Raw genomic sequence first — 23,254 nt, 5'->3', positions numbered from 1 at the left:
TAGCATTATAAAACTTGGCTTCTTAAATGAAAGTCATATATTAAATAAATGAAATAGAATCCAAGTTAAATAAATAGAAACCATACATTATCTTGGCTTAGACATATATATATATATTTCTTACCAAAATCTTACTTGGCTTCTTAGGAATAAATCTATTTGAAATCAACCTTGACATGATTTAACCGAGATGTGTTAGCATTTAAAAAGTATTTTTATTCATTCTTTGAGAATTCCATTAAAACTTACTTTGATCGTATTCACTTTTCTCCTGCCTCTTTGCAGATCTACTTCCATTCCCTACCTGCCTAATTTTGTGTCTTATAAAAAATATCATTGGGTCCTGTTTGTGTCACCTATCTCTCATTAGGTGCTAGGCCTTCCACCGAAGCATGCTGGACCCACCAGAGACTAGCTATTGCCAATACCTTCAGAGCTGGGAATGGAACTTCACACCCTCACTGCCTCCCTCCTTGCTGGAATGCTAACTGGCTTGAGTTTACACAGGTCTTGTGCATGCTGTCATACACACTGTGAGTTCTTATGTGCAGCTGCCCTGTTGTGCACAGAGAACACTTTTTACCATGTAGTCACCTGCTGCCATGGTCTCTGCAATCTTTCTAACTTCTTTTCTGCCATGATCCCTGAGCCTTAGGAGGAGTGGATGTGATACAGATGTTTCATTGAAGACTCAGAACTTCACAGGGTCCTGTTTTGTCGTTGTTGTTTGTTTGGTTTGGTTTTTTGGGGGGTATTTTTTTTGTTTTTGTTTTTACCTGTAGTGAGTCTCTGTGTTAACCACCATCTATTGTAAGAAGAGGTTTCTCTGATGAGGACAAAAGATGCACTTTGGTATTTCAGTAAGTCATTAAGTGTTGGTTTAATAGTATGTACATTTAGCAGAAAAATAGTTGCAAGTTCTCCCCCATAGGTCTGTGACCTGCCTAAACTCAAGTTCTTGGTGCCAGCTATGGGTTCCATTATGTAAAATGGGCATTGGGAAATTAACTAACACTAAAGACATTTGGAGAAAAAAGCATGGAGGCAGGCATGGTGGCACACAACTGTAACTCCAGCACTCAGGAGGCAGAGGCAGCTGGATCTCTATGAGTTCAAGGCCAGGCTGGTCTACAGAGCAACTTCCAGGACAGCCAAGGCTACACAGAGAATCCTTGTCTTGAAAAAAATAAAAAGTATGGAAATCTACTACTGTAGCTGCTTCCTAAAATATATACATATGCATGAACATATACAAAACACACACACACACACACACACACACACACACACACACACATACACCCCAAACATTTCAGGGTAGAACCACTGCTCTTGGTTACCCTTAAGGGCTTGCTAATACATCCTATTGCTGAAGACATCACATGCTTGCATCACAGAACATGGAGAAACCAAGCTGGTGCGCATCTCCTTCATCCTTACTCGCGCTTTCATAGTGCTCTAAGATGCTGTGCACTCTCTGAAGGAGAAACGTTACCATCACGCTTACCCAGCTGTGAGCCTTGCAAGCTACAGTACTGACCAGCCTGACAACGTTTGTCCCCCAGGATAATAGTCACAACACAGTGGATGTCGTGGGAGTTACTAAGCACTAAATGTTTTGTCTTTACTGGTATATTTTGTTTCCTTGTATTTATAAAAGATGTCATGTTTCTAGAAATTGTTGGAAGAATACAAAAAAGTGATTAAAGTCCAAACAAGGGAATAGTGCCTTATTCCCACCCCTCCTCCTGGGCTTTTACCTGCTTCCAGCCCTAGAAGTTATATCTCTCTTGGTTGCTCAGTCTTTCGATATTTCATAGTTAACCCTCTGAGGGAGTTTTCTCAATGGGTGGAAAGTGGGGCAGCATATATTTTTAGGAAGCCACGGCAGTTCTGTGACAGCTTTGCAAAATAAATAGAACATCACAGAATGCTTTTTACTGTGGATATAAGTCTGCAAAGTTATGACTGTTGTAATGTCTCCAAAGGGATTTTTGAAAGAAATTCATCTCTAATTAAATAAAAAAAATCAGTGTCCATAGAAGCACAAAGAATAACAAAGGCAGACCCGCACATCCACCACCAGTGTGAGTATTCAGACACGAAAATCGCTGCCCAAGCCCCTCTAGTTTGCTCCCTGGATCTCATTCCTTTTCTCCAACTGAAAGCTACCATTACTGGGACTCGGCGCATGCCACGTCATTTTCACTTTTATTACATATATGAATACACCTAAAATAATAAACTCAAGATTTCATATCATTTTGTATGTTCCTAAATGATACATAAATGGCTTCAACCTTTATACACCCACCTGCCGCCCACATCTCTTCTTTTGCTCAGAAATTGTTTCTGAACATTATCCATATTACACATAGTTCCAGTTTCTTCCTTTTGCAGTTATATAGAATTGCATTGGATTGATAGACCATAATTTCATTTTCCATTTCCATAGTGATGGACATTTAGGCCCATTCATCTTCTTTGTTACTACCAACAAGATCCCATTGAACATTTGTTCACAGACATGCAGCTCCAAATGGAGATGGTACATGGAAACCTACATTAAGAATTTCATTAAGGGCTTCCACTAGTTGTGATAAAGTGCTTTTATTTTTTTTTAAATTGGCCACATACATTCACTGAATGTCAATCTCCTAAGCTAATAAGATGGCTTTGGTGTGCATTGTATGTACATACGCACACAATTAAACAGATCTCTGTATATAATATATGCATACATTTATATGGTATATATTATATAGATATGCATCAATGAATTAAAAACATCAAACTTCTTTACTGAGGAAATGTTAAGCTAGTGAAAAAATTTAATTCCAAGTTTTGAGGGCCTAAAGATTAGTCATTTCAGCAGTTGACACAGTATGTACCAGTAGTACCACTGAAGGCCCTGTGTAGTAGCCCACATTATAATCCCAGCATTTGGTGTGGGGGAGGCAGAGGGAGAGGATAGACAGAAGTGTGTGGCCAGCCTGGTTCACAGAATGAAATTTTGTCTGAAAAAATTTCCATGCTTAGAATATTAAAATATTCTCCTCATAGCAAAATCTACGTAGACAGTTAATTTTTCATGTCAGATCCAAATATCACTTCACTTTGAAGGTTATATTTATTTTGTTATCTTAGGTATATGCAGGGTAACTGGTCTGAAAGTCATTTTTCTTCATAGTGAAGGGCAGGCACTCACAGCACTCAATGTTCCTGAGAGGAAAAACATCAATTCAGTTTCAAGTTTGCTAACTCTTCCTCCTCCTCCTCTTCCTCCTCCTCTTCCTCCTCTCCCTTCTCCTCCTCTCCCTCCTCCTCCTCTTCTTCCTCTTTCTCTTCTTTTTCTTCTTTGAAACTTGTATGATAAAAAGGACTTTGTGATCATTGCTCATCCTAGTATAAGAAAAATGAAAGCTTCCTTCCCCTAATAACATAACTCACAGAGCACTTGGCTAATATTTTGAATTAAAATTTGCCCCACTGTGTTGGAACCATGAGGGTGCAGGAGCACCCAACACTTTCTTTCCACCCTCAAAGCTCCCTTTCTGTGCTTCCTTGGCTGCTTCTACAGCACTGAAGCTAAGGTTGGAAGGAAACAAGTGAAAACCTGGGTAGGAGGTCCCAGATGGTATAAGAAAGCAGACTATGGAAGCTAGGGGGAACAAGCCAGTACGCAGCGTTGTGGCCTCTGTTTCAGTTCCTGCCCCCAGGTTCCTGCCTTGGGTTCCTGCCTGCTCTGACTTCCCTTACTTATGAGCTGTGTAGACTGTGAGATGAAATAAACCCTTTCCTCCTCAAGTTGCATATCACCATGGTGTTTCCTTATAGTTATGGAAACCCTAACTAAGACACATGTAACAACTTGTACATTTCCTTGTTATATCATGGAATATTTCAATCCATGTATTTCTTATATTCTCATCAAGCCAGAATAATCAGCATTGATATTTCTGCATCATTTAGTATGGCTGACACCTTTGTGTTAAATCCATTTGAATAAATAAGCTGCTAAATTGATGGGTTGTGTTTTAAATTCAAACCTATTCCCTTCTTCACACATGGGCATTCTAGCTTTTACGCCCCAGAATAGAACCCTTGGCTCTTTCATTCCTGTACTTATCTAAAATGGTCAGAACGTGGGGAGTGGAAATAAATGAAGTTTCATATAGAGCCACAGATCTGCCTTGGTTGCTTAATGTGACAGAAATGATTGCAAGGGCCAGGAGGGTTGTGTTGGTTTGTGAAGTGGCAATTTGAAAACTATGATAAGAGAAGAGTGAGAGGAAATCAAAGGCAGAAGGAATGATGGACATTCGGGGACAACCAAAGTCATCTCAAAGCATGGCTTTGAAGACTCTGAGAGGTGACCAAATTCTTGATTTGTTTGGAGACTGAAGAAAGATACGGGGAATTTCTTGACACAGTGGATATACAGATACACAGATGCCATAGGATGAAAAGAGAAGAATTTGAAGTAGCCCTGAGGGCTTTTTTTTCCTTGAATGATGAAACAATACTTTTCATTGATGCTTATGAGTGGGTTTGGGAAGGAATGTATAGAATTTTATTGAACATGGTAAAGCAGAGATGGTGATTGAATAGCCTGAAATAGATACACTGAGCAGTTGGGTACCCAAGCCCAATGTTCAGGGGGATAGATTTAACCACATTAATTGCATTTCAGGTCAGGGGATAAATTGAGATTCACACTATGTTTAGAAACACCAAACAAGTATTCTTCGATAAAATTAGTTTTGAGTAAAAAATATTCTGTTTCTCTTTCTTTACTCATAAAACAGGGTGACTCATTGCCAGTACCCAGATAACGGCTTCATAACCCCCGCTTGTCATCAATGAAACTGATTAATTTACTTATGCAAGGCTGAAGAATTGTTAGGTTTGGTTACACTGTCAAAAAAGAACTATCTCAGTCTCTTAATAAGCTGGGTATGTACTGAACTGATAGCTTGTTTAGAATTCATTAAGAATCACTGTATAAGCAAATAAGTAATTCCTTTCAGAAGTGCCTTAGAGGAAGCTAAGTGGCTTAGAAGTGACTGATCTGTAAGTTGGGAAAATGAGTCAGCAAACACAAGTTTCCGAACACCACCAACACAAAGGCTTTCCTGATGCAGACTTGTAGTTTGCCATGCTTTGGACAATTTCCTAGTTTCTTGTCTTCTGGGCGTGTGGAGAGCTGGACCATCTGTGAAAAGTGCTTGGACTCAGAAATGGCAGCTTTCCAGCTGACCAGAAGTTAATTCCTCACTGATTTGGTTATCACCACTCCCTGCTGATGCAGGCTCACTGCCCATCCTTTATCTGAATCATGGCTGAGATCAGTTTTCAAATGGGATGCTAATGTGAGACAGACACGGTATTTTATACACAAAGAATCCAATCTTGAGCTGGGAAGAAGGCTCAATCGTTAAAGGACTTGCCACATTAGGTCCCTAGTATCCATGTAAATGCTGGGCAGGCACGGTGGCCTATCTATATACCGGGTGCTTGAGAGGCAGAGACAGAGCATCCTTGGAAGCAAGCTGGAAGGCTAGACTAGTTAAATCAAGGAGCTCTGAGTTCTTCTGAGGAACCTTGTCTCAGTGAGCAAGGTGGAGGATTTTGGAGGACATGGCATCAATCTTTAACCTCCACTGGCTCACATACACACTTGTGAACACATTTATATTACACACAAACCCTCTGTCTCTGTCTCTCTCTGTCTCTCTGTCTGCCTGCTGCCTCTCTCTCTCTCTCTCTCTCTCTCTCTCTCTCTCTCTCTCTCTCTCTCTCTCTCTCTCTCTCTCTCACCTCTCCTCATGTTTCAGTGGGTATTTGGAACACTAACATGCTGCTAAGAAGGGCTTTTATACTTGTGTCCTGAAATAGGAAAAGAGAGGCAACTGGGCTCCCACAGTTTGCCAGAAGCATTTCCATAGCCATCCCTATGGGTGGCAGGCAGTGTTAGCCTTTGACTACCAGCATCTGCGGTGGAAACTGGCTAGTTGCTCTGTTGAGCCTGAGAATTATTCGTAGAGAGCTGCAGTTCCTGTCTCCCCTTCAATCAAGCCATTTCAGACAGTCTCTATGGCATCAGTTCACTCTTGACACGGAGTGGCAGCTGGGCTGGAGGGAGCCACTGTGAGGGCCAAACATCTGGCTTGAGTCCTGGTTCTGTCATTCAATTAGTTGGTTCAGGAAAGACACTCAATTTAAAGATCAGCCTGGTTTAGAATAATGAAAGAAGGGAGGTAAAAGGAAATAAATGTGAATCTTCCTAATGTGAAATGCCAATAGTTGTGGGTGAGCATCTGTGATGCAAATAGATTACTGAGCCAAGCTTGTCATTTCTAAAGAAAATAATGAAATACTTGAAGCACGCAGAGTGTTATGTAATAAGCATACATGCATCAGCACAGCTTGAGCACAAAGCAAAATACAATAGCCATGGTGTACGCCCCTATATCAAATCCCTTCCTCATGTAAAAGTGATTAGGAATTTAACACGTATTCATTCCAGGCACATACTTTACATGTGCAAAATTATGTACACAAATGACTTATAAATAACACAAATGGAATATACTACCATGGCATTCTTTGATTTAAACAAATTGTGTCTTGTACTATTTTGACACTTCTGTGTCTAGTAATGGATTTTGGGAAAGGGTCCTTACCTCTGTATGCATATTTGAAAATTTGCTTTTTTTTTTTTGGTCTGGCACATTACTCTTATAATGCATACCGCTCTTAATAAGGTTTAGATGTTTCACACTTTTGACTGAGCTTCGCACTGTCAGATTTTGAGATTGTCAGCAAATTGATGGTTTGAGATGTTCTGTCTTCATGACGGAGCCTATCTTTCCCCAATAAGTGACGCTAGCCTTTCAATATGTTCCGTGTCCTTTTCTGGTGCAGTCACCCACCCCACACACCCATCCTTTCTCTCTCTTTTTCTTCTCCCATCATTGTTCTATACTTACTATTGATTATAAAAAATATTTTCTGTAAGTATTTCTCAGTCATTCGAGATTCATCTGTTGAGAACTCTCTGTTTAGCTCTGTACCCCATTTTTACAGTTCGGTTATTTGTATTGTTGCTGTTTAAAATCTTGAGTTCTTTGTATATTTTGGGCATTAGTCCTCTCTGCTGGATGTAGAGTTGGTGAAGATGTTTCCCTATTGTGTGGGCTGCTGTTTTGTCCTATGGATTGTGTCCTTTGCCTTACAGAAGCTTTTCAGATTCAAGAGGTCCTATTTATTAATTGTTTATCTTAGAGCCTGAGCTGTTGATGTTCTTCTGTTCAGGAAGTTGTCTCCTGTGTCAATTTGTTCAAGGTTCTTCCTCACTGTCTCTTCTATTAGATTTAGTGTATCCAGTTTTATGTTGAGGCCTTTAATCCACTTGGACTTGAGTTTTGTGCAGGGTGATAAATATGGATTAACTTGCATTCTTCTACACGCAGACATGCAGTTAGACCATTTGTTGAAGATTCTTTCTTTTTTAAAAAAAATTTATTTATTCACTGTATATCCCTACCAAAGCCCCTTCCCACCTCTCCTCCTGGTCCCACCCTCCCACCCTTCCACCGTCCCTTCTACCCTCTTCTCCCCTTTCCTTCTCCCCTTCTCCTCAGAAAAGAGGAGCCTCCCCCACCAACCCACCCCGGCACATCAAGCTGCATCAGGCTAAGTGCGTCCTCTTCCACTGAGGCCCAGCTAGAGAAAAGTGATCCATAAGCAGGCAACAGAGTCCATGTCAGAAACCCTCCCCTCAAACACTTAAAGAAATATTCATCGTCCTTAGTCATCAGGGAAACACAAATCAAAATGGCCCTGAGATTCCATCTGACATCTGTCAGGATGGTTATAATAAAAATACTCAAGAGACTGCATGTGCTGATGAGGTTGTGGAGAAAGGGGAACACTCCTCCACTGCTGGTGGGAATGCAAAGTTGTACAACTACTGTGGAAATAAATATGGAGATTTCTCAGAAAATTGGGAATAATTCCACCTCAAGACCCAGCTATATTACTCCTGGGCATATACCCGAAAGATGCTCCACCATACAAAAAGGACACTTGCTCAATTATGTTCATAGTAAGTTTATTTGTAATATCCAGAAGCTGGAAACAGCTTAGATGCCCCTCAATTGAAGAATGGATAAAGAAAATGTGGTACATTTACACAATGGAATACTACTCAGCTATTAAAAAGAAAGACATCTTGAAATTTGCAGGAAAGTAGATGGAACTAGAAAAAAAATCATCCTGAGTGAGGTAACCCAAACCCAAAAAGACATGCCTGGTACGTACACACTTTTAAGTGGATATTAGTTATGAAGTACAGGATAACTATGGTACAATCCACAGACCTGAAGAAGCTAAGTAACAAGGAGGGCCAAGGGAGGATGCTTGAATCTCACTCAGAAAGAGAAATAAAGAGGCATTGGTGGTGGATGGATGGAGGGAACGTGGTAGGACAGGGTATGTAAGAGGGGAGCAGGGGTGGAGGTTAGGAGCATGGAGAGGGCTGGGTGAGAGAACAGAAGTTGGAGGTGTGGACATCTCTGGGATTTGCCAAAGACCTGGGATGGGGAGGACCCAGGAAGTCTATGGGGTGACCCTAGCTGAGGCTCCTAGCAGTAGAGGATATGTAGCCTGAAGTCACCATCTCCTGTAGCCAGGCAGGACTTCCAGTAGAAGGATAAGGACACCAAGCCATCCTCAAAACCTATGACCCCAAATTTGTCCTGCCTGCAAGATGTGCAGTGACAAAGATGAAGCAACAATTGAGGGAATGGCCAACCAAAGACTGGATCTGTTGAGACCCATCCCAAGGGAGAGAACCAGCCTCTGACACTATTACTGTTACTCTGCTACGCTTATAGACAGAAACCTAGCACAATTACTCAGAGAGGCTTCGCTAGGCAGCTGATGGCAACAGACACTGAGACGCACAGCCAAACATCAGACAGAGCTCAGGGAGTCTTATGGGAGATTGGAGGAATGACTGAGGGAGCTGGAGGTATCAACGCCTCCACAAGAAGACCTACTGAGTTACCAACTTGGGCCTACGGGGACTCACAGAGACTGAAACAACAACCAAAGAGCATGCACGCACTGGTCCTAGGCCCCCTGCACATGTGTAACAGATGTGCAGCTTGGTCTTCATGAGGATCCCTCAAAAACTGGACTGGGGGCCCCCTCTGAGTCTTACACCTCCCTTAGGATCCCATTCCCCTAATTGAGCTGCCTTGCCTGGCCTCAGTGGGAGAGGATGCACTTAATGTGCCATGTCAGGTTGATACCCATGGGGGAGGGGAGAATAGAAGGAGGACTGTACAAGGGGGGGGGTGCTAGGTGGAGAGGAGGGGGCTGCAATCAAGATGTAAAGTGAATAAATAAACATTTTCTATATTCTCAATAGTAATCTATTGCTGTGTTTTCACTTTTCTAGTGGTGATATTGATTAATTTGAGATGAAAATTTAACATGACCACACACCAGTTTTGTTTCTCATGCTTTGTGTTTTCATTGATCTTGTGTATGCCTCAGCCACTGGTCACCATTTTGCTTTCCTCATAGTTAATAGTCTCAATATAATTTATTATCATTTTATTATTTTTAAAGACAGGGTTTCTCTATGTAGCCCTGGCTGTCCTGGATCTCGCTCTATGGACCAAGCTAGATAGACTTAAACTCATGGAGATCTACCTGGCTTCGCCTTCTGAGTGCTGGGGTTAAAGGCATGTACCACCACCCCTTGCTTGATATAATTTAATAACTTACATTTTTTTCTTGTGATCTTCAAATAAGGATTTACCAAATCCCATCCTCGTACACATATTTGTCCACATGGTCTATTTGTGTATTCTTATATGGAAATTACACAGTTAAAATCACCATGGCTTAACAACAAGCCTTTACTTAGAATAAGAACAAGCCTGGCAGCTCTCCCAACCCTGTTCTCCTTCGTAATTGTCTTGGCAGTGTGCTTCCTATTGTGTGTACATCATCTTGACAAATAATTCAGAAAATTCTGTAAAATTTCCATTGGGTTGCCTTGAAATAATACATTAACTTGGGTAGACAGAGAGGATGTGATGTACACCGCTTAATATAGCAATTCAAATGCTTGGCCCATGCCAGAGTCTGTGCTAAAATTACACAGGGAGCATCTTGATCTGGACCTGGCTTATTAAACCCCCTTCTAGCTGCATACCACCTGGCTCTCTGTTCCCACACCAGGCGCCTCCTCCCTATGAGCAAATGTTCCACACTTCTCTCTGTTTTACTGAGGTTTGCAGATTCTCTTCCTTCTGCTTGGAGAACTCTTGGCTCTCATCTCACTTACTCCCACTGTTCATACATTTCCCTTTCTTGAGAATCCCCTTTGTCTTGTTCAGTAGGATGATGTGCAGTAGGCATCCTCACTGGTCCCCATGCCCCCACTGCCATAAGCCTCCCACTGTGGTACAGTGGTTTTCTTTGTTTCCTGTGGCCTTTCAGATCAGTGAGGACAGCATTGTTCTGGGTTGCTCCTGGAAGTCTCTTAACACTGGGCATCTGGTTGGTGCTCAATAAACATAATTTTGTATATTGATTATTTACTAGAAGGAAAATGCTTGTAATAGGCTTTTCTTAGGGGTTGGCTAAGGGTGTACAAAAAGTTGAACTTGCAAGTTGGAAGGGCCTAGAGTCTGGTGGGTAACTATTCTTGTATGTATAAATCATAACTAATGGATTAGGGCTGGCAAGGTGGCTCAGTGGGTGAAAGCACTTCCCGTAAAGCCTGATGACCTGAGTTGATCCTAAGGTCCCAGAACCCACACAGTGGAAGAGAAGAAATAACTGTACAAATTGTCCTCTGACCTCCTTGTACATATGTTATGGTGTATGCACCCACCTACACACACACACACACACACACACACACACACACACACACACACACACAGAGTAAATATAATTTTAGAGAAGAATTAATGAATTAAGGCTAAGTATACAAAAATGTTATTGCATTATAATCAGTTTTTCTTATGAGTGTACATAGGTTTTAGGATCACATCTGCTGTTTTAAGTTGCCTGAAATGTAAATGTTCTTTAAGATTCCACTAATGCTTTGGTAATTATGATATATCAAAATTATAAAACCTTCTAATTCAATGGCAAGTAAGAGCTGATTTTATTAGATGTAAGATATTCTGAGAGGAGAATTTTGACAGCTTCTAGCTAGCTCTGTAGGTCGTTCTACATCATTTCTCCGTGCTGGTTCTAGTCTGTCTGTACCATTTCGAAACAACGGATGTGACCATTGCATATTTCTTGTTGCTTGACTTTGAGCCCTCGCTGTCCCTCTGTCACATGGTCTCTTGCTGATTCTTTTCCTTTCTGCTTTTGGTTGTCCTGCTCCCTCAGTCCTGATCTGAGCAGCTATCCTTTCTGGAATGGCCTTTGAAGAACACTAGTGGCTGACCGATGGAAGGCCAACTCTGGTTCAGGTCAGGGGGCCGTCACTGTGACCGCAGTTTGTCCTTTGCTCTCCACCTCCTTCCTAGCATTTGTTTTAACAGTTACTGTCTCTGTCTGCATGAATGCCCCAAAGGCAGGAGGAAGTGATCAATACATGGCAATCAGAGTGCATGTCAGTAGTAGTCTCTGCTTCCTATATAATGGGGAAAACAAGGTGTCTATGCTACCTGTCTACTACATCTGAGCAGAGGTCCTCATCATGTATGGTCCTTGGTTGGTACATCAGTCTCTGCAGCCCCCGTCTTCTGGCCAGATTCGTTGGTTCCATTGGTCTCCTTGTGGAGCTCCTCCACCCCCTAGGTCCTCCTATCTGCCAGCTCCTTCACAGACTCTCTGTGCTCCACCCCGAAGTTTGGCTGTGTGTCTCAGCATCTGCTTGGATCTTCTCCTGGGTGGAGTCTTGCAGAGGACATCTTTGGTAGGCTCCTGGCCTGTTCCTTCTCTTCAGCTGCTTCCAGTGTCTATTCTTATTTTCCCTTCTGAGATTCTCCCTAGGATGTGGAGAAAGGGAGACACTCCTCCATTGCTGGAGGAAGTGAAAACTTGTACAACTCCTTTGGAAATCAATCTGGAACTTTCTCAGAAAATTGGGAATAACTCTACCGCAAGACCTAGCTATACCACTCCTGGGCATATCCCAGAAAGACGTTCTACCATACAAAAAGGACATTTGCTCAGCTATGTTCATAACATACTTATTCATAATAGCCAGAATCTAGAAACTACCTGGATGTACCTCAACCAAAAAATGGATAAATTGCGATACATTTACACAACGTAATACTACTCAGCTATTAGAAACAAGGAAATCTTGAAATTTGCAAGCAAATGGATGGAACTAGAAATGATCATCTGAATGAGGTAACCTGAACCTAGAAAAACATGCATAGTTTATACTCACTTATAAGCAGATATTAGACACATAATAAAGGATAACCACACTACAATACATAGACCTAATGAAGCTAAATAATAAGGTTTTGACTTTTTCAATCACATTACTAATTCAGCTTTGTCCCCGGCCCTTAAAATAAATTCATTAGAGAAATTAACTATGTGATTTTTGATTGAATACCTGAGAGTCCACTTAAGTTACTAGTTTTATTTGATAAGCTGATAATTCATTATATAGAGATAATGTGATAAAATTATAAAAAAAATACTAATAATTTGTTCTAAAGTAAATTTCTACTAGGAAAAAGTAGTAAACAACTTGCAACTTGTTAAAAGATAGAGGGCCAAAAACATTTTGATTCTTTTTGAACAGGGGAGAAAAGGAAGTACTTGATTTCAAGGAACTAAAGTTCTGCTATAATAACATCTAAGCTAATTGTTTAAACCATCCCTAGTCTGGAAGCTTTAATGTCATTTTCATGCTCGGTTCTTCTGTGAAATATCTGACTCTTGGAAAGTCAAGTGTGTCTCTGAGAAAAGTGTGTTATCTAGAAAATCGGTTCGAAGAGACTGGTAGGCTTAGGCTGGATCAGGTGACAACATTCAGGGGACTGATTGGTGCCACTGCCACTGAGAACCTAAATTAGAGAGGAAGGCAAAGGTCTTCACTGCACCCCAGTTTTCTCACTGATGAGGTAGCAGCATTGAGGGTTGATTGCTCAACATTATAACCAGGCCCTATCTGCTAAACCATTCAGAGGCTTCATACTTGGAAACTGGTACACATGGCTCGTACTACATGCTTGATGTTTTAGATGTAGCATCCCCGTCGCTCACAAGCTTAAGTATGCATCAAGTCACCCGGAGGTGACACTTGGATCAGATCTTAGGTGAAGCAACTGCTACTGATCCAGGGCCGCATTGAGTACAGTGGCTTTTCCTCATTTCATCGTTATGGAAGTTCTTTGATATAGAGGATATTTCAGCAGAGAGGGTTAGTCACATCACAGCTGCATCAGCTGGCAGGTAAGTTCAACCTGGGGTTGAATACTCTTTAATGATAACTTTAAAATGGCTGAACAAAATGGTGGTGTCCTCTATTCTTTGAATTGTTTTATTTAAATGTTTCAAGAATTAAGGCTTCTGAAGGAATCGAAGGCAAAGGAACATGCAGGCTGAGGGATGCCTGTCAAAAGAGTTGTCATGATTTGAAACCGTGATCCTACCTAGTGGCACAAACTGTCTATTTGATTAGCTTAGTTCAATTGGCAATACAAAATCACTTCAATTTCAACATAATAAATCTTTAAATGGTCTTATTTATTTATTTTTATAAACACATAGGCACTTGCATGCACGCATGTGTGTGCACACCCACCCTTAAACACGTACATGCATTCATGCACCTGTGCACACTCATGGACATTCCTTGGTGCATAATGTGGAGGTCAGGGAAGAATTTCAGGAGTCACTTATGTCCGTTCAGCTTCTTCACTCTGGAGACTGAATTCAAGAAGGTCAGCTTGTGTCTTAGCAGCAGCTGTCTTTGCTCACTGATCCATCTTGCTGGCCCTGAGTTTCTACTTATGTCTAGATATGGATTCCTAATGATCACTTAACGTCTTCAAAGAGATCACACCATGAAAGAATTGTGAAAAGCGAAGCTATGGTGTATGCAGAAGAATGCAGTGGAATTAAAGGCTATAGAAACTGTCAACTATTTTTTTTTTACTGGATTATAGTATTTTCAAAGTTGGAAACATAAACATGACCCATCATGCATTACAATGGCCTAAGCACTAAACAACTTCATGAAAAACTTCCAGATTGGTTGGTTCTGTCTGTCCATTCCTCACCCCCCACCCCCACCTCTCTCATACGCACACACACACAGGCACACACAGACACACACACACAGAGGCACACACCACAGGTACACACACACACAAATATTAAATAAAATTAAAACGGTTTCCAGATTGCTCTGAAGAGAAGCTACTTAATCCATGGTAGAATTCCGTAAAGTCTGCATTTAATCTTTGGAAATGCAAACAAGGCTCTGACATTATACTCTAAGCTTACACGTTAAGAAGCTAATCACACAGATATTAATGAGGCAGGGATGAAATGAGGGCATAGATGAGAAAAATGTGTTTCATGCTGAGCTGCAGAAGCTGACGGTTAAAAATACAGCAGAAGGTTAAATAAAGAAGACCCTAACCTTAATTGTAAGAGGACATAATGATATAGGTAAATGACAATGTCAGTAAATTAAAAACTATTTGCTGAATACTTAATACACTATGCCATTTCCCCCACAGAAGCCTATAAAATGAGATTGTGCCTCACCACCAATGTCTTCCATGGCATTTATGATCAGGGAAATACGGCAGATGTTCACACCATAACCTACTGAGTCATGTCTTTGTTAGTAATTTCAGTCACTGCTGTCATTCATAGTCGGCTCTGAGGACCTTGGGATCCAAGTATTTTTCTGTAACTGATTCTTTCTTTAGGCAAAATATACCTGATGAGAAACTGTTTTGACGATCTGTAGGTGGGAACATGACAGTTTTCCTTTTTCTCTATTAGGCCTGGATGGTCCTAAATCTCAACACAAAGCAAGCATGGAGATGGAAGACTCTTCCTCCACTCAAGCCTTTGGGTGGTTGCTTTAGTAAGTAGAAAACAGACCAACTCAATTTCCTTTTCCTCTGACATTTATCCAAGTAAAATGATTAGATTATTTTTAGTTAGTCTTCCTAACCTTTCCTTTCTTTCGCAACCTGCAGCAATTTTCTCCCACAGTGGAAGAAATATTTGCTATTCTTTCACATCTTTTTCATATTCATGGATAGAATTGTTGCCCTTTGAACAAGACAATTATTCCCTAAAACATAGAAATGAGTTTACTTCCCCCATGGTTCTGAAGTAATTATATAAATAAAATTTCAGAATGCAAGTGAGGATAGAAAATAGAAAGAGCTGTTGGCACAGTTAATTGGCTGATCTTTTTATGTAGATCTAATTTGGGATGTCAATTGAATTTCTGGAAATCATTGCTTATTTCCTTTGAGAATTATTTATTGCTCTGCATAATTTGAATGTATAATACATAGTTTTTTTCACTTCTGCAGTATAGCTTGATTGAGGAAAACTACTTCTATCAGGCAGAGATTGAAAAAAAATATTTTTGAATTAGTTTTTCTATCCTTTCCAGTATTTGTTTAGAGAAAATATACAGATTTAAAATGAGCATGTAATGAATTGTTAGACTTAACTACAGTTTAATTATTCCCTGACATTGGAGAGCCAGGAGAGGCATGGTGGGAGGTACCCCGGGCATGTGAGCTTTGTTATGATGTTTGTCTCTTACCAGTTGTGACTTTGATAAACTCAACCCACTTCTCTCCAGTCCTCAAACACAAATGTGTAAAACAATGTATTAACGATGCTCCCAAACCTTCTGTCCGTGCTCTCCTCCTGCCCCGTCTCTCCTTCCTTTCTTTTTTTCCTCTTCCCCTCCCTGTCTCATTCTTTTCCTGTTACTTCCATTTCTTGTCTTATTCCCTTCCTTGTAGGAGCCAGAATACTGAATTCAGAACTAGACAGATGTTGTCTGACATGCTAATTCTGCAGTGTGGTGACACTGGCAGTTTGCCTCACTATTCCGGCCCTGTCCCTTACATTGTAATATGATAATAATCCACCCTTTCAAGGTGACTTTCAGGACCGCGACAGCCTAAGAAAAGTACATAGCCTAGGTGCACACCAGACTCTCAGTATGTGACAACTGTTACTCTAAAATGTGGCTGTGAAGAGTGTGTGATAGGACAGCTATAAAAGTCCCATATCAACATGAAAAATGGTGTCGACTTGAAATGCAGAGCTAGCACCTGCTCCTTTTGTACGTGAGTCTGAGTGTGGCGGCTGGGCTTGGTGCCAGCATCGCTCTCTTTCTGCCTGCCCAGAACTTAATGTGAAGTGCCTACTTCCGAACTACTGTGAATTTTGACGAGTTCATAAACTGGTCGATCAAATGTCACTTACAGGATGACTCCTTTGCAATTGAAACTCAAGCCAAGACCTTTTTTGGTAAAGCCGACAAGTATTTTTAAAAAATGACACTCTAGGTAACTGAGCATGCAGCCTTCTTGGTGTAGTTACGTTGACAAGTGAATCATGTTTCCTCCATGTTGGCACCTCTGTACAAACAGTCAATCTGCTGGGTTCCCTGTAGGTAGAAATCTAAAGACCTATTCCTTTCTCTCCACTCCAAATCTTCCTCCTGTGGAACTTGCATAGTTGATCTTAGTGATCCCCTTCCCCCTACACAAACGACTATATTCTGTATTCACAGCATTGGAAGATGACAAGGGAACAACTCATTCTTAGCTTCATCATTTTCCACTGCTTATGTATTTGTGTGTATGCACTTGCACATTTATCTTAGTACTTGACAGACTGTAGGCGAATGGTAGATATCTGTTATGTCAGTGATGGGAGGAAGGGGGTTGTTTGACTGTGTATTCTACAATAAACATGTATCTGACTCTAAAAATTCACTCAATTACTCTTGCTTTATATTCCCACATTACATCTTTGTATGCCTATTCATGGTACTTGCAACTACCTTGACTTTCGGAAATAAAACTTAGGTACATTGTGGTATTTTTAACCCTCAAAGTAAGACCAAAGATGCTTTGAAAAAAAAATGAGCTAACAGAAACTTAAACACAACTTCATTATGAAATATTCAGTTTGTAAAACATCTTAGCATACTGACAGCTCTTTTCATAATAGATGAAAAGTAGCCAGACCTAGTAATTCTGATTTCATTCTCACAAGGTTACATACATTAGATGTGTAAGATTTTAAAATAAAGACATCTTGTCATATTCATTCAGTCTCTCCACACATTGACTATCTTAAAATTAATATTTGTTTGTACATAATGTATATCTGTAGGCACGCTTATATGCATGAGTGCAGGAACCGATATGTGAGGCGTGGGTGCAGAGGTCAGAACATCTCGAATGCTGGTCCTCACTTTCCATATCAGTTAAGACAGGCTTTCTAATGTTTGACACTGGATATATGAGGATGCATGGCCCATAAGCGTCCAGTTCTCCTGCCCCCACCTTCCATCTTGCCACAGGAGTGCTGCGACAGCAGACAGACATAGTAGCATCAACTATCAGAAACGAGGATCTGAACTTGGGCCCTTACACTTGCTCAGCAGGCACTTTACCCTTGAGCCTTCTCCGCAGCCTCTGCTTTTAAGGCGTCTCTTGATTGTCATGCTGTAGAATGGAGCTTCATGTTCTTCATATGTGTAAGGGTCTCAGGCCCCGTAGACTAGAGGGGCAAAGTACTGCTCAGAGGGCATTCAGTCCAGAAACACACAGCTCAGTACTTAAAACCGCGACACAATTTATTTTCCCAAAAGACTTCACATATTAAAAAAATTGGGTTAGCATACAAAGAGATGGGTTTTGTTGTGACATTTTCACACGTATATGCCATTATCCTTTGTTCTCCATATCTCTCCTCTCCCCTTCTTATTGGTTCCCATTTCTTCCTAAAATACCTCCTTCTGCTTTCAGGACAAATACACTCTGTTACTCTCTGGTTTCCTCTTCTTTTCCCATTTAAAACTCTTCTTCCCTCCCCTCTCATCTTCCCTTCCTGCTTTTATTTCTCTTGAACTTGGATAGGAATCACTTTCTCTAGATTTGGGGAAATTTCCTCTATGATTTTATTCAAGTTTTTTATGCTATTGACATGAAATTTGTTCCCTCCTAGACCTATAATTTGTAGATGTGTGTGTGCCCAGACTCTCTCATGTTCTATTTGCATTTTAAAAATTCTTTCTTTCCTTGACTTGAAGGGATGATCCAATTCCCCTAGCCTGTCTTCAGGCCCTGGTGTTCTGTCTTCCACATTGCCCAGGCTTTGTTGGTGAGGCCTCATGAGCTTTAGTTGACCTACTGAGTGTTTCATTACCAGCAGCATTTTAGTTCCCTTTTTTCAATAATCCTATCTTTTTTCTCGGCAGGGGGAGGGGAATTCTGTGTCTGTAGCTTGAAATGGTTTCCTTCTTTCATTCAGCTGTTTTGTTCTCTTTGAGCACATATCTTCTTTGAGCTGTTTGAACACTTGTAGTAATTTTTTGAATTCTAGGAAATGTCTTCTAAGTTGCTCTCATTGGGGGTCATTTACATGGGATTGGTTAATTTTGGAAGAAAAACATTGTCGTGTGTGTGTGTGTGTGTGTGTGTGTGTGTGTGTGTGTGTGTACTTCTTGCAAATACTTGTACATCTAAAGTACATTGTTGGTTGAGTCTTTCTCTCTCCTCCCTCACTTCATCCCCCTTCTTCTGTTCTGAAAGAAAGTGTTTTTTCTTTCAATGGAGACACGTGAATTGTTCAAGGACTAAGTCATAGCAGGGTTGAGTTGGTTTCCCACCCGTCACCCCCCTCACATCTGAATAAAATTGCATTATGTATATGTATCACATTAAACAATCCACATTCTAGCTAATGTGAGCACCGCAACAGTGAACACGGATGCACAAATATCTCTGTGAGTCTCCCGGGAATGTACAGCTGACTCATACAGCAGTTCTGTTTTCAGTGTTTAAAGAAGCTCGCATTCCATCATGGCTGTACCAGTTTATCCTCCCATCATCTGGGAAAGGGCTTCCTCTTCTCTTCCCACACCTTTGCCAGCATCCACGGCAATGTGCTTACTTTTAAAACTTAAATGATGATGTTCTCAGGAAATGCATGGAACTAGAGAATATTATGTTAAATAAAATAAGACAGACCCATAAAGAGGAACGTTGTTGTTTTCTCTCACGTGAGGAATCAGCTATCCAGCCAGCCGTTGGTGTAGGACAGAAGAGAAGAAAGGCTATGGTGAGGAGTGGTCTAGACCTGCTCCAAGGTAGAGTGACAAAATGTACTCAGTGATGTGTAAGTGGGGACAGGCTAGATCAGATCCAGCTTAGGGCAGACTATGCAAAAAAAAATTATTTATTTTTGACATCTTAATATAACTGCATCATTTCTCCTTTCCTCTTTCCTTCTCCAAACCCTCCTATATGCCTTTCCTTGTTCTTTTTCAAATTAATTACTAGTTATTGTTACTTGACTATATGTAAGTATATACATATATTCACACATATGCGTGTGAATTAAGCATACATCATATGCTTAGTCTGTGTAACGTTCCATGTATGTTATGTTTTCAGGGTTGACCTTTGGCGCTGAAGAACTAATTGTCGTGCCCTTCCCTGGAGAAGACTGTTCCTCCCACTCCCAGCATTCCTTAGTTGCTTGTTCTTCTTCACCGTATCGATGCCTCGCGATCTTTCCCCCACCCACTACAGTTTGTGTTTGATGCTAAGAAAACAAATTCTGTCTAGGATGAGATGGTTCTCAGGGCAGCTTTAATTTGGGTTTCCCTGAAGGCTAAGCATATTGAATATTGTTTCAAATATACTTTTTCCATGTGTGCTTTTCCTCTGAGAATTGTTTAATCAATTCAGTAGCCCATATATTGATTAGATGGCTTTTTGGTTATTTAATTTTTGTAGTGTTTTGAAAGAAGATCTCAGATATTAATCCCGTCTGATTCCCCACCCCTCACTCCCTCTCTGTGGTCTGGCTATTTCCTTTGTTATGCAGCAGCCTTTTAGTTTTATGTAACATAATCTGTCAGTTCTTGGAGTTATTTCCTTGCTGTTGAGCTCCTTTTCTAAAGCCCTAGTCTATCCTTGTATCCTGAAATGTTTCATCTAGGCTTTCCTTTATCAGTTTCAGAGTTCTAGGTGCCTTTGGCTCATTTTGAATTATTTTTTTTTATTTTTAGTGAAAGATAAGGATCTATTTTCAGTCTTCCACATACATCTGTTGAGCAAGATTTTAAAACTAAGGTAGCTGTAGCCATGTGAGTGTCTTTCTGGGTTCTCTATTCTACTTCAGTTTTGTGCCAGAACCATGCTGTTTTTATTACTATGGCTCTGTAGTACAGTTTGACATTAGATACCCTGGTACTTCCAAAATATATTCATAATTTATGTTTAGAGTGAATGAGGTATTTTGTGTGTCCACATACATTTTATAATTTTTTAATCTAACTCTCTCATTATAATTTTGATGGGAATTATTTTAAATCTACAGATGGCTTTTGGTAATATAATGATTCTCATATTAATTCTGCCAAACTATGAGCAGTCTATCTGCTTTTTCCATTTTCAGAAATTTAAGTTTTCTTCATTTTTCTTCAATTAATTAATTTCCAGCAATGTTTCATAAAGCCTAGAGTGAGGCATTCTCACTTTAAAGGAGAAGATGGGCTGGTGCCTCATATTTGACCATGTCCCCTGGAGGGGGAGACCTGGTGGCACTCAGAGGAAGGACAGCAGGTTACCGAGAAGGGACTTGATACCCTATGAGCATATACAGGGGGAGGAAGTCCCCCTCAGTCACAGTCATAGGGGAGGGGAGTAAAGGGAAAATGGGAGGGAGGGAGGAATGTAAGGATACAAGGGATGGGATAACCATTGAGATGTAACAAGAATAAGTTAATAATAAAAAATTTAAAAAAATAATAAACACCAAAAAAAAAAAAAAGGAGAAGATGGGATTGTCAACTCCTTATTTTGTTTGCACACTGTACATATAAATAAACAGTGGTACGATATACACAGTATATACAGGTATGTATAACCTGGTACTGCATGTGTAAGTATAACTGAGCAAATTCAATGTTTTCTTGTTTATGTGATGATAATTAAATGTGAACCGTTGCTTCTTTTATATCTGACTGACATTAAAAGTATCCCTAAGCATATACATAGCCCCATTTAAATGACACAAGTTCCCAGTGACAAAGGGAGTCAGTACTGGCACAAAGAAAGTAGAATAAGCATTTTAGTATTCATCAAGATATGACTATCAGTGCTTCATTTTCAAGCCAAATTTAAAAGAACATACTGTAACAGCATTGTATAATTAAAATAAAAATTAGATGGTAGTATTTTTTTATAATTTAATCAAAATGTGAAATGAGTCAGTGTTATGGCTCACGTTCTATCACTGCATACAGAGAAGCAAGCGCAATTAAAACATTACATTAGCTCAACACTTATGGACTTGGGAAATAAGCATGTACCCCAAAAAGGGGCCCTAGAGAAAAATGGGGGTCTATGAAGCATCTTTCCATCCGGCACATGCTCTATTATTTTGGGAGCTCCAGAATGAGGGACACAATTCTCACAGCTTGGCTAACTACTTTAATAAGGTCTGCATTATTTAAAAATAAATCCAAGTGGCTGTCACAACTGGATCTGGTAACAAGTCCTCACCTTCTCCATGGGCTTCTTCTCTGGGGCATTGCACAGTTGGTTCCTGAGCTCTTCTTTGGTGGTGTCAATGGGCTCTTTAGCCCTTGCCAAGTGCACAAGGGAGAATGCCCATTCTCTGTGGGCAGCCATGGCCTTTGTGTGACTCTTTTCTCCCAGATGTCTATTTTTCTCCTAGCTGCCAGACTGTCCCTGTGCCCTAAGAGAGCCATCTGCCTCTGCGGCTCTGCTTTCACAGCCACGTCTCATCCTCCCTTATTATATTCAGCTGACACTCGTTAACATCTGCACTGCACCCTATATCACACCAGGCCTAGTGATGCAGGAAGAAATCACAATGCCTGTTGCTAGGAAAATTTCAACAGGGTGGAATTTTCTAGAGTTAATTCGATAAACTTCTGTATGACCAAGTATTGCAGAAAATAAAGAGAAGTAATTTATCTCATCCCCTAGATGGGCTCTATAGTTGCACAGGACCTTTAAAAAGTAAGTAATAGAGAAAGTGGATCAAGGTCAGAACAGAATGATTTTTATTTATTTTTGTGCTGAGGGGCACTTTCACGTCTAGCAAACAAGAAGGCAGTTTTCTTAGATGGTCTTAATTCACGCAAGCTTGATTATGGATGTTACCCATTTTTATAAATTTTCAGGCCCAATCATGGTTTACCCATTTGTTTTATCTTTGTATCACAGACAGAGAATTTCTAGATAGCCCTTTGGCTCCTGTGGAGTCAGGGTTGATTTGAATGGAATTTGCATTTGAGCCAAATGCTTCCTTCTTCACACTGAAGAAAGTAGCACCCCTGGGAAATACTACACTGTCTGTGCTGCGCTCTGTCCAGAAGTCTACAGAGTGTAACCGAGAGCCCTTAGAGGCCCAGACTTGTGTGGGGACTGGTCGGCAATGACCTTCACCTAGGAGAAAGGCAGGTGTCTGGATGACCCCCGAGGCAACAGTAAGCCCCAAACACAGAGTGACTAAAGGCAACCAAACCCCAGCAAAACAGTAACCAGAGTGGTGAGTTGTGCCTCACAACTGCACACCCACAGTCCTTGCACTTAAAGCAAAGAAAGTAGATGGTAGCTTACTCCACAGATGGGAAGCCTCTCTGTTTTAGAATTGTTAGCATTCCTGATGCAAAGCTGCCTCCCGAAGCATCTTTGGGTTATTGTCACTACCATATCCCTCAAGCCATTGTGTGTGGGCAGCTCAAGGTTCCCCTTTTCCTTTTTTATTTTTTTAAAGAAATTCTGTTCAGAAATTTATTTAATGTGCATGGATTTTTTTTTTTTTGCCTGCATGTATGCATAAGGTAGGGTGTCCAGACCTCTGGAAGTGGGGTCACAGTTGTGACTGCCATGTGGGTGCCGGGAATAGAACCCAGGTCCTTTGGAAGAGCAGCCAGCATTCTTTACTGTACTGATCCATTGCCATCTCTCCATCC

General features: G+C 40.7%; 2 protein-coding genes across 3 annotated transcripts in view; one reads left to right on the top strand and one right to left on the bottom strand.

Annotated features, from left to right (window-relative positions):
* LOC311590602 (IQCJ-SCHIP1 readthrough transcript protein) overlaps positions 1-23,254 on the bottom strand; it is a 735,649-nt gene that overhangs the window by 359,623 nt on the left and 352,772 nt on the right. The gene's annotated exons all lie outside the window — the stretch shown is intronic.
* The window catches only part of LOC311590603 (uncharacterized protein), an 83,762-nt gene that overhangs the window by 59,166 nt on the left and 1,342 nt on the right, over positions 1-23,254 (top strand). The window contains exon 3 of the mRNA XM_084769760.1: positions 15,031-15,115. Coding sequence (XP_084625886.1) covers positions 15,031-15,115 — 85 coding nt within the window. The remainder of the gene's footprint in view (positions 1-15,030; positions 15,116-23,254) is intronic.

Source organism: Acomys minous, assembly GCF_964271855.1.
Source record: "Acomys minous genome assembly, chromosome: 19".
Classification (NCBI taxonomy): Eukaryota; Metazoa; Chordata; class Mammalia; order Rodentia; family Muridae; genus Acomys; species Acomys minous.
Note: the sequence above shows the minus strand (reverse complement) of the source record. Positions and strands in the feature narration are given on the sequence as shown.